Source organism: Diplotaxodon limnothrissa, linkage group LG11, assembly GCF_057381915.1.
Source record: "Diplotaxodon limnothrissa isolate DT_005_m linkage group LG11, D_limnothrissa_male_GT1.1, whole genome shotgun sequence".
In the NCBI taxonomy this organism is placed as follows: Eukaryota; Metazoa; Chordata; class Actinopteri; order Cichliformes; family Cichlidae; genus Diplotaxodon; species Diplotaxodon limnothrissa.
The window spans coordinates 37241511-37258058 of NC_140606.1; the positions used below are offsets into that span (position 1 = coordinate 37241511).

A 16548-nucleotide genomic window follows, 5' to 3' on the forward strand; every position below is an offset into this window, starting at 1 on the left:
GTCACATCTGATCTCTGTAACACTGACCGGTAATGTGTCCAGTTGAGATGCATAGAATACCTCAACCGCTCCCGGTTTCTCTTTTTGTGCAAGGGGCAGAGGTAAACGTGACAGTCCGCCAGCATTGGCATGATGTGCACCCTTCCGGTACTGCAAGGTTCAAATTCAAATTCAAATTTTTATTTGTCACGTACACAGTCATACACAGTACGATATGCAGTGAAATGCTTAGACAACTGCTCGTGACCTAAAGAGAAAAAGAAAAAAGAAAAAAGGGCTATGAATAAGATAGGAAATAAATATGAAAAATTAAAGTGTAAATTTAACTAGGAAGGAATAAAATATAAAAAATTAAGGTTAAAAATGAAATAACTATACAACACAAATTAGAATGAAGGGTAAATTTAACTGGGAAAGAATAAGATAAAATATATAAATTAAAGTTGAAAATAAAATAACTGTACAACAAAATACACAATACACAATATAGAACTATATAAGAATGTATGAGGAAATATAAATAAATAAATATATGCACACACACACACACACAATAACAGCAGCTGTACAAGTATTAACTGGAAATGAGGAATATAGTGACCAGTGTTGTGCAATCCACATTATGTCTTGTGCAGTGCAAATATGCTTAAAGTGATTTAAGTGATAACAATGTCCAGAATGTCCAGTGTGTGTGTAAGAACTATATGTGTGGGTCAGTACTGTGTGGTGGTGTGATTGAGAGACCGTAGCGCCTGCGGGAAGAAGCTCCTCCTCAGTCTCTCTGTGTTGGTCTTCAGGGAGCGGAATCGCTTTCCTGACCTCAACAGAGAGAACAGTCTGTTGTTGGGATGGCTGAGGTCCTTCACGATCTTCCTGGCCTTGGTCCAGCACCGCCTGCTGTAGATTGAGTGCAGGTCAGGGAGCTCGGAGCGGATGGTGCGCTCAGCTGACCGCACAACCCTCTGTAGAGCTCGTCTGTCCTGCATGGTGCTGTTCCCGAACCAGGTTAAGATGTTTCCCGTCAGGATGCTCTCTATGGTGCAGGAGTAAAAGTTCCTGAGCACCTTGGAGGGCAGTTGGAAGCCTCTCAAGCGTCTGAGGTGGTAGAGACGCTGACGGGCCTTTTTCACCACGGTGTTAATGTGACAGGACCATGACAGGTCCTGCGTGATGTGAACTCCGAGGTATTTGAAGCTGTCCACTCTCTCCACTGGGCACTCGTTGATGACAGGGGTCTGGTAGTTCCTCTCCTGCTTAGTGCTGAAGTCCACTATCAGCTCCTTTGTCTTACTGACGTTTAGAAGGAGGTTGTTCCTCTGGCACCAGTTCTCCAGATTCCTAATCTCCTTCAGGTAGGCCGTCTCGTTGTTATCAGAGATCAGGCCCACCACGACGGTGTCGTCAGCAAACTTGATGATGGTGGTGGAGCTGGTAGTGGCCACACAGTCATATGTGTACAAAGAGTACAGCAGGGGGCTCAGAACACACCCCTGAGGGGCTCCAGTGCTGAGAGTGGTGGAGGCTGAGACATGTCCGCCCATCCTTACTGCCTGTGGTCTGCCAGTTAGGAAGTTGGAGATCCACTGACACATAGATGAGCTGAGTCCCAGATGCTCCAGCTTGGTGGTGAGTGTGGAGGGAATTATGGTGTTAAATGCAGAGCTGTAGTCTATGAAGAGCATTTTAACATAATTCCCCCTTCTAGTGTCCAAGTGAGTGAGTGATGTGTGGAGGAGATGAGAGATGGCATCGTCTGTGGAACGATTTGGACAGTAAGCGAACTGTAGTGGGTCCAGTGTGTCTGGTAGTGAAGAAATGATGAAGTCTCTGACCAGGCGTTCAAAGCACTTCATCACTACTGAGGTGAGGGCTACAGGGCGATAGTCATTGAGAGAAGCAGGGTGGGGTTTCTTCGGGACAGGAACAATGATGGACTCTTTGAAGCATGTGGGGATCACCGACTGAGATAAAGAGATGTTGAATATCTCAGTGAACACAGGAGCTAGCTGGTATGCGCAGTCTCTGAGGATACGACCTGGGATGCCGTCTGGTCCTGCTGCTTTCCTGGTGTTCACTCTCTTGAAGGCTCTCCTTACTTCATGCTCGGAGATGACGAGCACGTTTCCGGTGCTGGCAGTAAGGTGTAATTATGTGCTGACAGAAGGAGCACCCAACGCTGCATCCGCACAGCTGCCATTGACCTTGTGTGTACCTTTCACTGGACTCAGAATGGAGGTCAGTGGGCGATGATCAGTGAGCAAGGTGAACTTGTTACCATGGAGATACTGGAGAAACTTGCACACTCCAAAAACAATTGCCAACGCCTCCCTCTCGATCTGAGCATAGTTTCGTTCTGCTTTACTGAGAGTTCGTGAAGCATAAGAAATTGGCCGTTCGTGGCCATCTGGCTTGACATGTGAGAGCACGGCTCCAACTCCATATGGTGAAGTGTCACACGCCAAACAGAGGCAGTTAAGGATTGTAGTGGGTGAGTATTTCTTGTGAGGCCAGACGTTCTTTAGCTTTTTGGAAAGCTGACTCACAGGCTGATGTCCACTGCCATTTCTTCTCTTTACTGAGCAGCTAATTCAGCGGCTTCAGGACCGTAGCTAAATCAGGTATGAAACGTCCGTAATAGTTGAGCATTCCAGGAAAGGATGTTACTGGCTGACATCATCTGGTGCTGGAGCTTCCATAACAGCACGCACCTTTTCTGGTGATTTGTGTAACCCTGCCGCATCAATTATGTGGCCCAGGTATTCCACTGATTCCTGGAAAAACAGGCACTTCTCCTGTTTGAGATGCAGGCCATAGTCCTCCAGCCTGCTTAAAACTGCCTCAAGGGTTCTCAGGTGTGTCTGTTTGTCAGGACCACTGACGAGGATGTCATCCAGATAACAATGGGTGTATGGCAGGCCGAGAAGCACTTGATCCATAGCCTTCTGAAACAATGCAGGTGATGACGCTACTACAAAAGGTAAGCGATTGAAACAGAAAAGCCCCATTTGAGTCGAAATAGTCAACAGCTTCTTAGACTCCTCTTCTACCTCCATCTGTAAGTAGGCATTTGCTAAGTCTTGCTTACTGAAATGCTGACCCCCTGCTAGAGAAGCAAACAGGTCCTCAATGCGTCGAAGTGGGTACTTATCCACACCGAGCTGCGAATTAAGAGTGACCTCGAAATCGCCACAGAGTCTCACTGAGCCATGCTTTTTGTTGACAGGGACCACGGGCGTAGCCCAATCACTATGCTCCACTGGTGTGATCACCCCAAGCTCAGTCAGGCGTTTCAGTTCTGCCTCCACCTGAGGGCGGAGGGCATAAGGCACGTTGCGTGGTGGACAGAATTTGGGGACACTATCAGGCCTAAGAGTCAATCTGGCTTTAATTCCCTTCATTGTGCCCAGCTCCTTAGAGAAAAGGGCCGAGTGTTTCTTTAACACAGCCTCCAGATTGCCATATCCACTTTGCTCTCTGGCATGAACCATCTTTAAGTCTTTCCAGTTCAGCCTGAGTACTCTCAACCACTCCCTACCAAACAGTGGTGGAGCATCCACCTTTACCATGTACAAGGGTAGTGTTGCACACTGCTTATTCAGTTCAACTTGCACCTTGATGACCCCTTCTGGTGCCAGCTGTTCCCCAGTGTATGTTTTCAGCATGATGTCATTGGATTTCATGTCATTGGAGCGGCAACTGACTCAGCATACTTTTGTATTGTTCCCATGGGATCAAAGATACAGCAGCCCCTATATCCATCTCCATTTTCTTCCCGTTAACTACAGGAATTAGGGAGATACGTGAATATTTCTCTTTTGGAGACAAAGAATACAGCTCAAACTCACTATCAGTGTCGGGTCTGGTTCCTTCACTTTCACTCTCCTCTGCAGCAACATGATGAACTCTCCTCTTTTTGTCTTTTCCTCTGTTTTTAACTGCATTGCCTTTCAGCTCAGGTTTTCCCTCTTTCGCTTTCCTGTTCCAATCTTGGCTGCTTCTGGCTCTACCTTTACACATGCATTTCGTGTGGCCCTTCCTCCCACACTGGTGACAGTCACGGTCTTTGTACCAGCAGTCATCATCAGTATGATTCATTTTCCCGCAGCGGTGGCATTTATGACCTTTTTGTGACAGCACCGCATTCAATGCTCAAAACGTTCAATATATGTTGCCCATTGCTCACCAACATCATCAAAGGGGTCAATCTGCCCAATCATTCCAGCCATGATGTATCCGCTGTCCACAGCCAACACTGTCGCTTCTGACTCGTCGGAGAAAAAGCAGCTAGCTGCATCCACAGCTCCGATGCTAATTCACCACGCGATCGTCCATTTTCCGTCCAAACTCAGCCACGCAGTCAAAACATGCTCAGTAGACGGCCAAGTCTTCCAGACGTCACAACTCGTCGCCAATTTATGTTATATTCCCTCTATGGTGTCAGTACACTATTAGGGCTTATACAGAGTCAGACTGATACACACGGTAGCTTGTTTACATGTTGACTTCTTATTATTATTATTAACATAACACAGAAGTTACACACACACACACACACACACACATAACTGGGCGTGGTGCCCCCTACTGGCGATAGCTTGTACAGCACACCATTAATCTTGGTTCATACATAACAATTTTATAACAATTAATTAATTAGGACAATCAGTCAAACATAATTAAAAGAATCACCTGTTAACAAACTTGGTGCGTTTGCTGCACAGTTTGGAAAACGTAAACAGGAAAGAAATACAACAGCACTCTCTGGTTGTCACTGCGACACTCTTACACCTTTATTGTACAATTACAAGAACAAAGGTTATGAGCTGTGTCCACTTCTCCACAGGCAACTAGTGATGGGAATAACAGCGTTAGAAGTAACGGTGTTACTAATGCCGTTACTTTTTTCAGTAAGGAGAATACTGTAGACTCTCGCTCACGCTTGCCTGGGATAAAGTAGATAAGAGGGGACCATCTCTAGTGGAAAGTTACTGAGACACTGTTGTTTAGACTAGAATGAGAGAGCTTCTGTAATAAAACTGTTAGGGGCACACCACCATTTTGAGATCCGCGGCACCGTGTCATGCAGGACGCATCTCCCTTCTAGTAATTGTGTAAGAAAATAAAGTGTGAAATGGTGTACTGAGCAGGTCTTCCATTGGATGCCTTTAAGAAATCAAAAGAACTCAGTGAAGTGTTGATATTTAACAGTAACTAATTACTATCTCTATCGTTACAATGTCGTTACCGTTACCAACAAGAAAATGCGGGGCGGTCACGTTACTATTTTTCAGCAAACAGACGGTTAACCTGAGTAGCGAAAGACCGCGAGGGTTTGAAAACGATGTGCCGGGAGTTTGCTCTTCTCGTCGGCTCACATATTTGAAGTTTGAACAGCTACATTCTCGCCTGAAAATATGTTATAGGTTTATTTTGTGACCCAGAAAGAGTAATAAGAGTAATATTAAAACTAAGTAGCTGCAGTAATAGTAGCCATTGTTGGAAACTGGAATTGGCTGGGCCAATCTGGGATATGGTTTTTCATTTTTGTTGTCCGGGTGAAAAATCGGGAGAAATTCGGGAGAATGGTGACTCCGGGAGATTTTCGGAGGGGCACTGAAATTCGGGATTCCCCCAGAAAAATCGGGAGTGTTGGCATGTATGAGTGGAAGTCACTGAGTGACTGCTGTTCACTGGAGGAAATTTCTTCAACGCTGTTCTACACAATGTGGGTGCATATATTGTATAGGGCTATCTACTGCTACACATATCATGTACAGAATTATGCTGTGATATCTACACCAACATTTTCGCAACAGGTCCATTAAGGTCCTGTAAGTTGTGAGGTGTGGCTTCCATGAATTGGAATTATTTGGCCCGTAAATCCCACAGATGCTCGACTGGTTTGAGATCTGGAGAATTTGGAGGCCAAGCCAACATCTCAAAGTCATTTTTGTGTGGCAAACCATCCCTGCTTTGTGGCAGGGTGCTTTATTCTGCTAAAAGTGGCCACAACCACCAGGGAGCACCGTTTCTATGAAAGAGTGTACATGGTCTGGGGCTTAGGTAAGTGGTCTGTGTCAAAGTATCATCAACATGGATGGCAAGGCCCAAAACATAACACTACACCCACAGCATTGCTTTCTTCCCATAGTGCATCCTGGTCCTACATGTTCCCCAGGTAAGCACACGCACCTGGCCATCCATGTGATGTAAAAGAAAATGTGAAGATTATCTGGTTCCACCTGATTAGTACTCTAAGCGACCGGCGTGAGTAATGGCCTTTTGTCAAACTCACTCAAATCCTATTTTTGCAGCTAAACACAAATTCAAATCCATTCTTGAGTTTTCCTCCATACTTAGAAACAATAACACCATGCAACAGCTAAAGATGGCATCAATTTTGTGCTACATGTTCCAATTTTAAATCATTTTTAATAAAAAACCTCACAATATATGACACATATTTGTGACCTTCACGAATAATTAATATAAAACACTACCCACAAAAAACCTCACTGTAGCGATAAAGAAGAACACCAACAATGATGGAAAACTGACTGTGTCAGAATCAATTAATGCAAAACGTCAGAAACACAAGACACAGCAGGAATGCACTCTTCAAGCAGTGCGGTGGCAGATTCCTTTTCTCATGTATTAATCACATATTTTCACTTTAGTACAGCAAGACCACTCCTGTCACCAGTTTGTATGCATGTGGAATGTGATCACAAGTAGGGCCCAAGTTTTATTGCACCTTCACAGCAGACTCATTTTCCTCTTGAGGGCTCTGGACATCCTGTTGCAGATGAGGTGACGGTTGGTTGGAGCTTTTCTTAGACTGAACAGTTAAGGATCTGCTAATAATTGATCTGCTGTGGAATGTTCTTTGTTTAAGAGTGTCTGCGTCTGCGTATATAGGATGTAAGGGCAACAATTCAGAGATGGTCCTAGTGTTTCAGTGGGATGCTCTCTCTACACTGCAATGTGTTTATTAAACCCACTTCAAATCAAGCTCACTGAGTGTGTTGCAGGTTATTGTTAGATTTTCCACAACAGCAGCACATCAAGAATACTGATACTAAGAAAACTTTGTTCAACTCAGTGACGTTAAAGGACAGAGGCCACACATTTAGGCTATAAGCTGTGCAGTGACTTTCTCCAGCAGTTCATGTATGTTTCCATGAGTCTTTTAATGAGTTTGAACTTAGAACACAGCATGTAGCTTATAATAAAAAGCTTCTAAACGAAACGAAACTAAACTCAGACTGGTTGCTTGCTGTGCAGTTAGAAAAACAGAAACCAGGAACTAAATGCAGACCTGTTACCAGGAGTGGCTCCTTGCATTTGGAAGAAATGAGAATGTGTTTTGGTCTCGATCTGATTCACAATTACAGGCAAACAATCTGAATTTAAAAGAAGAAGAAGAAAAAAAGATAACAGCTGAACTTTTCATGTTTTATTGAACACACCAAGAACTCATTTACAACACAGGCTGGGAACAGTAAAAACTGGAGTTTCTTAAAATTTCAAACCTCATTTAAAAGTAACAACCTCCACCTGACATTCCCTGTTTAAACACTTCTGTAAAAAAGAAAGAAAAGAGTTACTAGTTTTTATTTTGACTTAATAAACTTCAGGTTATTGCACAGCATCTGAGCTCAGGACTATGACTTGTAACAATTATTTTTTTCCTTTGTCAATCATTTTTTACATAACAGGTGGTGGGATCTAATTAAACATAAGATATACATCGCTGCGTCAACACACAGTCATAATTCGTATATTATCAGTCAGTTATTAGTAAGAATGTGTGTAAATCGTTGACATTTCAGTTCAGTTCAGTTCATTTTTATTTCAAACATATACATTCACCAACATTTCATAATATCATTCCATGCAGTTGTTTGAAAAGGAGTAGGCAGAAGTATATACTTATTTAGCTCTACCCCCTTAGGTTTACATCTTAATCATTTCCTCATCATCTAAATTTGAACAACAAAAACTTATACAATGGTTTCAACTTAGAACATGACGTCACAAAAAATATTTTCTCATATTCAACCAATACTATGTTTAGATTTACTCATTTGCAAAGGAAAGCAAACATCACTTTGACTGCTTTCTTGGGTTAATTGCGTTTTCTTCATTCTTATACTTATTTAAAATTTCTTTTTTGAGTTTTATTTTAAACTGGTTTATATCACTACTGACCTTTATTTCTTCTTCTAACTCGTTCCAGAATTTAACTCCCGCTATAGAAATAGACATTCTTTCCAAAGTTGTTCTTACTCTTTGTAATTTTAAATTCCACTTCCCTCTAAAATTATATCTCCCTTCTCTCTCTAAGAACCATTTACTTATTTCGATTGGGAGCATCCCTTTCCTTGCCTTATATATTATTTGCACTGTTTTGAACTTGACCAGATCCTGGAATTTTATAGCTTGCGTCCTAATAAAGAGTGCATTTGTGTGAGCCCTATACCCCTCCTGATTTATCAATCTAATAACCCTTTACTGCATTATGATTATAGTCTGAATATTACTTCTATATGTATTTCCTCAAACCTCTACACAATAACTCATGTACGCTAATAGTAAAGCACAATATAACATATACAATGTTTTCCTATCCAGAAATTGTTTTGCTTTCCCCAAGACAGCAATGCCCCGTGCTAACTCTCCCCTCAGTGATGTGTGATTTCCAACAGACCTTATGATCAATGATCACACCAAGAAATTTTATAGTATTAACTCTTTCTAGATATATATTATCAACAAAAATTTCAATGTTAATGTTTTTTCTTATAATTTCCAAATAAAATAAATTTTGTTTTATTTAATGTTAATGACAATTTGTTTCTATCAAACCACTTCTTTAATATCTTTAACTCCTGTGCGATCACATCCAAAACCTGTTGCAATTTCACACCTGAACAAAGTACATTGGTATCATCTGCAAAAATTACTTTAGTATAAAACTTTAGTATCTTTGATACTTTACAAATATCATTTATATACATAATAAACATTTTCGGACCCAATACTGATCCTTGAGGTACTCCACATTCAATATCCATCAATTTTCCATGCACAGAGTGAAGATGTTTATGCCACAGGCTGTGCAGCGTCTTCCTCCAGCAGAGGTTTGTAGAGCTCTGGGTCGTCAGTGCTCTAAAAGAGAAAAATAATATTTGTAAAGTGCATGAAGTGTCGACTCCCTCCAGTCACAAACAACCATGACTGCGCACACTTTGATGACAATTTCATGCAGGGATACAAAAAGGAATCAACATTTAAGGTGACGTTAAAAATAAAGTGCAATTACAATTTATTTTATTGTTATTAAAACAAACTGTGGTAAGCTGTTGTTGTCCACACTAACAGAAAGTTGGGCACAGCTGTTCAAACTTCCTCTGGTCTATTTTTTTATTAGTCCCAACAGCTCTTCTTCCTCATGGCTCTCTCTCTCTCTCTCTGCAGCAGTTCCACCATGAAGCTCTGATTCACACAGTCTCTCCCTAAAATCTGCAGCCTGAACTCTGGACTTGCTGTCCTGGGCCGGTCCACGTGGGAGCCAGTTTCTACAAAGAGTTTGAAGTTCCACAAATATTCTGGACTGACTGAGCTTCATGCCTTAAAGTCATGATGGGCTGTTGTTTTGTTTTATGTTGTCATTCTGCTCTCTGTCTGTACATCAGATATAAACTTTAACTGACTCACTCAAACTGGTAGAGAGCATGAGAACACTGCACAGACTCACTGTTACCTGGTTTCACTGATATTCAGACAAAACAAACAGAATTCCTGCAAGAACACTTCATGTGTTCAGCCAACATCTTCTACTATTTAACATGTTTATCAGAATGTGTTTGAACCTTTTTGTTGTCCATTATCTACCTTGTTTTGTCCTTTTTCTTTGTTCCTCAGAGCCTTGATTCCCAGGACAGCAGAGCTTATCACAACACAGAGCTCCAGAACAGACAAGGTGATCATCACAGCATTGATGCTTCTCAGGAGCATCTGATGGGATACAAACAACAGTGCTTCATCTAAAGTCTCAAAATGTTATATACTGCAGTATATAAGATAGTATCATATAGTGTATATGTGCTATTTTTCTTTCTGCTCTCCCTAACTTACCACCAGCACTGCTTGGCCCTCCAAGCATTTCTCCTGAAGGAGTTTTTCCTCCAAAGATGGAGACCTTATTGTTTCCCTGCCATACCCGTAACCATTGTAGCCATTGTAACCATTGTAACCATTGTAGCCATTGTAACCATTGTAGCCATTGTAACCATTGTAACCATTGTAGTATTCATAACAGTTCCACCAAGAACGAATGTCTCCTAAATTAATGCTGTACAGTGCAATGGCTGTAATGGCAAAAGCAACTCCAGCCAGATTCAGAATCACAGTAAGGATGGCCTGAAAAACAAAAATGACCAGTTAATGTACAAGAAAATATCCAAACCATAAATGACACTTAGTGCATTCTTAGACTAAAGTATCATAGCCTCTGTGAGTACGCATGTTTACGTAGTCATGCCTGGATTCTTCATTAATCTAAACGTTGGTTTCTGTCTAGTTGCTGCTTTACGATATGATGGTTGTTATTTTCATGTTAAGTTTGGGTTTCTGTTTTTGGTTTGTTAATGTTATTCCTCACTTCAGATTAATGAAGTATCTGATTCTGTCTGTGAATGGAATTTTGTATTTTTAGTTTTGTGGGGGTGGGGGTTAACTTTGGCTAACTTTAATCTTAGCCAAACCGATCTATTCAGGAACAAACAAAACACTGAAAAAATTCAGTTCAGTTCAATTCAATTCAATTTTATTTATATAGCGCCAAATCACAACAAAAGTCGCCTCAAGGCGCAAAAAACAAACAATAATATTTTTAAGTTATCTAAATGATTTGTATATCATGTTTAGCGAAAGACCATGGGTGGGTTTAAAATGATGTGCCAGGAGTTCGCTGTTCTCGCCGGCTAACCCTAACCCCCGGCTAGCTGTCAAGCTGGTGGTAATATATGTCTTAAAAGTTTAAAACTAAGTGCTATGAATCCTGGGATAGGTTGGGCCACGAAGGATACACCCGACCCATCCTTCAAATCTGGGGAAAAGGAGGACGCATTTGGAGGAGTCTTTGAATTTGGACAGTTTTTGTTGCATCGCTGTAACGTAATCGGCCTACAAATGCAGCCTCTGAAGGATGTGGCCCCTAAATTTGGACACAGCTACTTCTTCTTGTTCTTCTTCTTTGGCATTTAATGGCAGCTGGCATCCTTGTACATACAGTGCTGCCATCTTCTGTTCCAGTCCATTATTACACTCTTAAATCCTACTACTTATTCCTACGTCTTTCAGGATCTTACAAAGTTTCAAACGACGTGCCCACTATTAAATTAGTTGACGTAATCATGACAACTCGACTAATCATGGCAGCCCTAATCTGGATAAATGTTTTTGTCATGTAATTGGATTGCACTTTTTAAGGCCTCTACCCTAAGACCTGGTGTCATGGTCCTGGTTCGGTGACCCAGTGTTTTGAGTTTTGTATCATTATTGAATTTTGATTTTGTCATAGTTTATCTTTTCTAGTCTTTTGGTTCCTGTGTTCTATGGTCTGCTGTATTCCCTAGTCAAGTGCGCATCTGTTATGTTTCCTATTTTACTTTGGAAGTCTGTGTCCAATGTCAGTGTATTTAGTTTCACTTCCCCTGTTCTGTCTTTAGGTTCATGTGTGTCAGCTGTGCTCCCATGTGTGGCCACTTCCCTTGATCATCCCTTATGTGTATTTAGTCTCTGGCTGTATCCCAATTCAGGGTCTGCAGCCTTAAAGGCCGCATTTTAAGGCCAATTACAGCACAGCGACGCGACAAAGGCTGTCCCAATTCGAAGGCTGCTTGAAATGCGGCCCTCAAATGCGTCCTTCATTTCACTGAATTTTAAGGATGTGGCGGTGTAGACTTCGTGGCCCAACATATCCCAGAATGCTTAGCGCGTCGGTGGGTGTGGATAATTTTGCCGGAAAAAAAAACGGCGGAAAAGGGGCGGCCGAAGAGTAAACTTTTAAAAGTAAGTACTGCATATTATGTTACTTATTTATGTGCGAATGTTTAATAACGAAGAACATTAAAACATTACTGCTGGCCACATGTCGGCAAAGTTATGTGACATTAGTGATGTCACATGACATCAAAAAGTCCTTTAGAGATCATATGAAAATGTTTTACAGCTGAAATACTCACCAAACATGGACTTGGATACTTCTCAGACAAAACGCACACAATGCCGAACATGATGAACTAGACAAAAGACAAAATAAATAAATACATAAATAAAAAGTTCATGTCCATCTTAAGAACAGGAGAGAAGTTTCTTCAGTTCCGGAACTGAAGAAACTTCTCGGATGAGAGGTGAAACGTCTTCAAGCAACCTAAAGAAGTCCAGATGCTTTTCTTTCCAAGTTGTAAATAAAACCTTTCATCATGAGAGAACAATTGTATAGTTTGTTTGTGTAAACTGCTATTTTGAACTATAGCTAATTTTTTAATGTAACCTAGCAAAACTATGAATCGGTGTTTGTAAATGTGCACTGGTGTCATCACATGTAGATATTACTTGGACATAACTTGGCATTTAACCTTTCTGTCACATATTTAACACTGTGGAAAGATATGTTTGAACCCCAAAATGATCTTCTCTTAAAGCTTTCCAAGTCTATTCAATGCCTAAAAGTAACCAATGAGTGAGCAAATAAAGAGGTTCAAAAATCATCCTAGCTGGAACTTGAAGATCAATCTAAGAGTTTCGATCATCCACAAACAGAGTACTGACACTTTTTTTTTTTTGTCTTCAGATTTTTTTTTTTTTTTATATACATATACCCATGATTATTTCCTTACCAATGCACCCAACCAAAATGGAAAGCCTAAGTAGTTTAAGTAAAAGGAGGTCCAAGTGCTATAGAGTATAGATCCCAATCCAATGTTGAGCAGCCCGATCATTATCTGCAGCGTCTGTGAAAAATGAAGTACAGTATGAACAGTGAACATTGTGCAGTTTAAGAAAAAACTACAAATTAAAAAATAGGCATAATATAAAATGTGATGTGTAGATGGTTGTAGCTCACCCCCAGCACTGTCTGAGAAGCTCTGTTGAGACTTCTCAGGCGCTGAGACACAGTGCAGCACACTGGACTGTAGCAAAGGTTCTTGAAGATCTGGCACAGAGGAGGCCAAGGACTTTGGGGGTCAGTGGTCAGAGTGAGTACAGTGACCCCATCAGCCTTGGACACAGTCACTGACATCCTGTCTTGAGATCCTGGAGACTGAGAGACAAGAAAAAGCTGAAATAAGAATCAGATTAAAGTCTTAGTGGAAAAACAATTTGACCCAAACACCTCACTTCCCTTCACTTAACTTCACTTTCCACCAAAGGAGCTTTAAACAGAATTTTAAAAGTAATCTTTTAATTAATTAAACCGACTTGATGCTGGGAGGCTGTCACATCACTGGACGCTCTCAAGTTGGCTTTAACAGGTGACACTGGTTCTTCATATGGATAACACTGTGCTGATACTAGTTTACAAGAATGTTTTACATATATAGGCAACCTCCAGGTGCTGAAAATGGAATCCCGCAGTGATGTACCCAGTCACTTTACTGTGTCAGCTACAACAGCAGGTCACGTGTCATAAACTTCTATGTTAAAATTTTCACTTCACAGCAGAAAAAAGTTTGTCGTGTGCTACAAAAATGGGTTTGGTCTCTATAGATAATTTCTGGCATAATAATGACAATCAGATTCATAGTAAAAGTGTGATGGTCCGTAGTCGGGTGACTTGGTTTTTGTTTATTCAATGTTCTCAGTTTATGTGGGATTTTCATGATTAGTTTTTTTTTTTTTTTTGTATTTATTTTTCCTTATTTATTCTTTAGCACCGCTGTGATTTTCCAGCCTTTAGGTTTTGTCTCTGTGCCTCCCTTGTGTTCCTTGTGTTGTGTCTTGTGGTCCTGGTTCGATGTTCATTTTATTTCCTGTTTTACTTTGACAGTCCCATGTCCAATGTCAGTGTGTCTAGAGGGGTGTCCAAATTCATGGGCTGCATCCTCCTGAGGACCCGTCCTTCGCGGTCTTCGTGGGCCGGGTCCTCAGAAAGTCGGGTAGGCCGGAAGTAAACGGCTGTGAAATTGGACCGTCTAGCCTTCAGATTTACGTCACCGCTGTCTCGGTGGAGTTTAATAAACTCGGCCGTCTGCTCCTTGCTATCTAAAATATAACAGGACACTGGTGTAAATTCCCGACCATCTCACACTTCTGTTTATCAGTTTTCTGTTTGACGTTTAGTCAGCTGTGTGAAAACCAAGGAGGAGGGGGATTAATAAAGTTTTATTTTATCTAATCTAATAACCTTAATCTCAGCCAAACCGATTTACTCACGAACAAATAAAACACTGAAAAAAGCCAAAAAATTACATTTTTAGGTTGTCTAAGTGACTTATATATTATGTTTAACCTGAGTAGCGAAAGACTGCGGTGATGTGAAAATGATGTGCCGGGAGTTGTGCCGTTCTCGGCGGCTCTAGTGACCCTCGAGCTCCCGACTAGCTATCGAGCTGGTGGGTAACAGATGTCTCCGAAAACGTCGAAGCACTTGTGCAAATATGTGATGTCTTGATAAATCGAGCAGATATTTGAAGTTCACACAGCTACATCCTCGCCTGAAAATATGTTAAACGTTTACTCTTTCTGGGTCACAAAATAATAAGAGTAATATTAAAACTTAGTAGTGGCCATTCTTGAAAACTGCAATTGGCTAGTTTTGTTTCCCCTTGTCTTGTTATGTCTAATTAATCCCAGATGTGCTTCCTTCTGGTTCCCCATTCCCTCATTATTCCCTTGTATATTTAAACCCTGTGTTTTCCTTTGCCTTTTGTCCTGTTGTACCTCCTTGTGTGTGCAAGTCTCTCCGTGTTTCCGGTTTCAGTCCTATGTTTCTAGTTTCCTGGAGATTTAATTTTAGTTTCCAGTGTTCTGTTCTTATTTATTCTCAAGGTTTTTTGGTTTGTTTTTCTGCGAGTTTATTTTTATGAAGGAGTTTCCCCACCAATAAACCTGCCGACCTAAGTTACTTTTTCGTGTTTGAGTCATGAGTTTGAGTCCACTTCCTGCCTCTGCCTCACATAAAGTTGTCATGATTATTTATTTAATCATTCATTTTTGCTGAATTGTTTCTCCTTGCTCCTTCAGTTTTTAAATTAAAATCTCTTTCTCTCTCTCTCTCTCAATAATTTTCACCACATTTATATCAGCAAAGCTAGATAATAGAAACTTTCTATTTAATGTAACACATTTTAAAAACTCCAGTGAAGTCAGCACCATCCCCCAGCTTTATTTACTGCACGCTCTTGTTCAGGAACAAGGAAGTAATGTTAAAATTGGCCAGTTGCCTCTTTTGTGTTGTTTTACATCCATAACCTGGAACACCTGTACCAATGGATAAATATATGTACTATATTTTATATTAATGATTAGACTAATATTAACTTTAGAAGTTGTATTTTTGTTACCCAGAAATCATAAAATTAGTTTCAACCTGTGTCTTTTCTGATGTTGTTTAAACTTACAACATGGAGATCGATGAAAAACGATTAGCTTAATCAACAATTTTTTACATAAAGACACAACTCTTAATTAGTCTGAATTACAAGCTGAATATTACCGCGGAAGCACCCGCTGCTAGTCAGACCGTACACGTGTTCTTGGGCAGTTGAAAAATAATCCACAAAGTCCGCTAGTTGAAAACAAGCATGCAAACATTTATTTCCAAAGTCTGGAATTCACCGTAATCACCCTGAATGTCCCTGTACACTCCCAAACACGGTGAGAAAACTGACTCCGAAGCAGTTTAACCCTCCATTACTACACTCCACAATGCCGTCGCCCTGTGCGCAATTAACATGTATTAATAGAACCATATGTAAAAAATTAAATAAGGCAAGAAAACACTACTTAACGGTAAATATTACACTAAACCGAATTGTAAAGTAAAAACTGAAAATCAGCATTATCTTACACTTTATCCTCATCCAAAATAATTCAAGTCAAAATATTACCAAATACACATTCTGCGAAATGCGAGTAAAGTAAGACAAAATTTGGACTTTTATCTTTTACTGAATCAAACATGACTACAAGACTTACCTGTTAGTGAAGAACAAAAACTTAAACAACTGCCTATGAAAAATAAACGAGTCTGATCGAGTAAGCGGTACACTGGAAAGAGGAAACCAGGAACTGGGCAACACCGCTACCAATAGCACCTCCTCTTTATGCTCTCCGTATATTTAAAAAAAAAAAAAAAAAAAGATGTATAAGATTAAACCTGCAGAAAAGGTAGCGGTGACATCGGAGGAGCCACAAGTTTACGTCAGTTCATTTCAAGAATCAAATATGTTCAGCAAACATGCCAAACTTAAACTTTAGACATTCACCAAATAACAAACTTGACTAGTTTAAAACTGTAATTTTATGGTAAAGATT

The 16548-nt window shown here is 40.6% G+C and overlaps 1 protein-coding gene across 2 annotated transcripts; it reads right to left on the bottom strand.

The window, feature by feature from the left end:
• Positions 1 to 9105: 9105 nt before the first annotated feature.
• On the bottom strand, positions 9106 to 13312 carry LOC146623513 (uncharacterized). 2 transcript variants are annotated; one of them, XM_085365961.1, is made up of 7 exons: positions 13136 to 13312; positions 12909 to 13022; positions 12252 to 12308; positions 10316 to 10425; positions 10141 to 10249; positions 9898 to 10020; positions 9106 to 9171 (listed from the first exon to the last, which is right to left on the bottom strand). In XM_085365961.1, the coding sequence occupies exons 1-7, from the start codon at positions 13310 to 13312 to the stop codon at positions 9106 to 9108; spliced, it is 756 nt and encodes a 251-aa protein (XP_085222087.1). The 2 variants fall into 2 exon arrangements, with proteins under 2 accessions (XP_085222087.1, XP_085222086.1); XM_085365960.1 differs by having other exon boundaries at positions 10141 to 10425.
• Positions 13313 to 16548: the final 3236 nt, after the last annotated feature.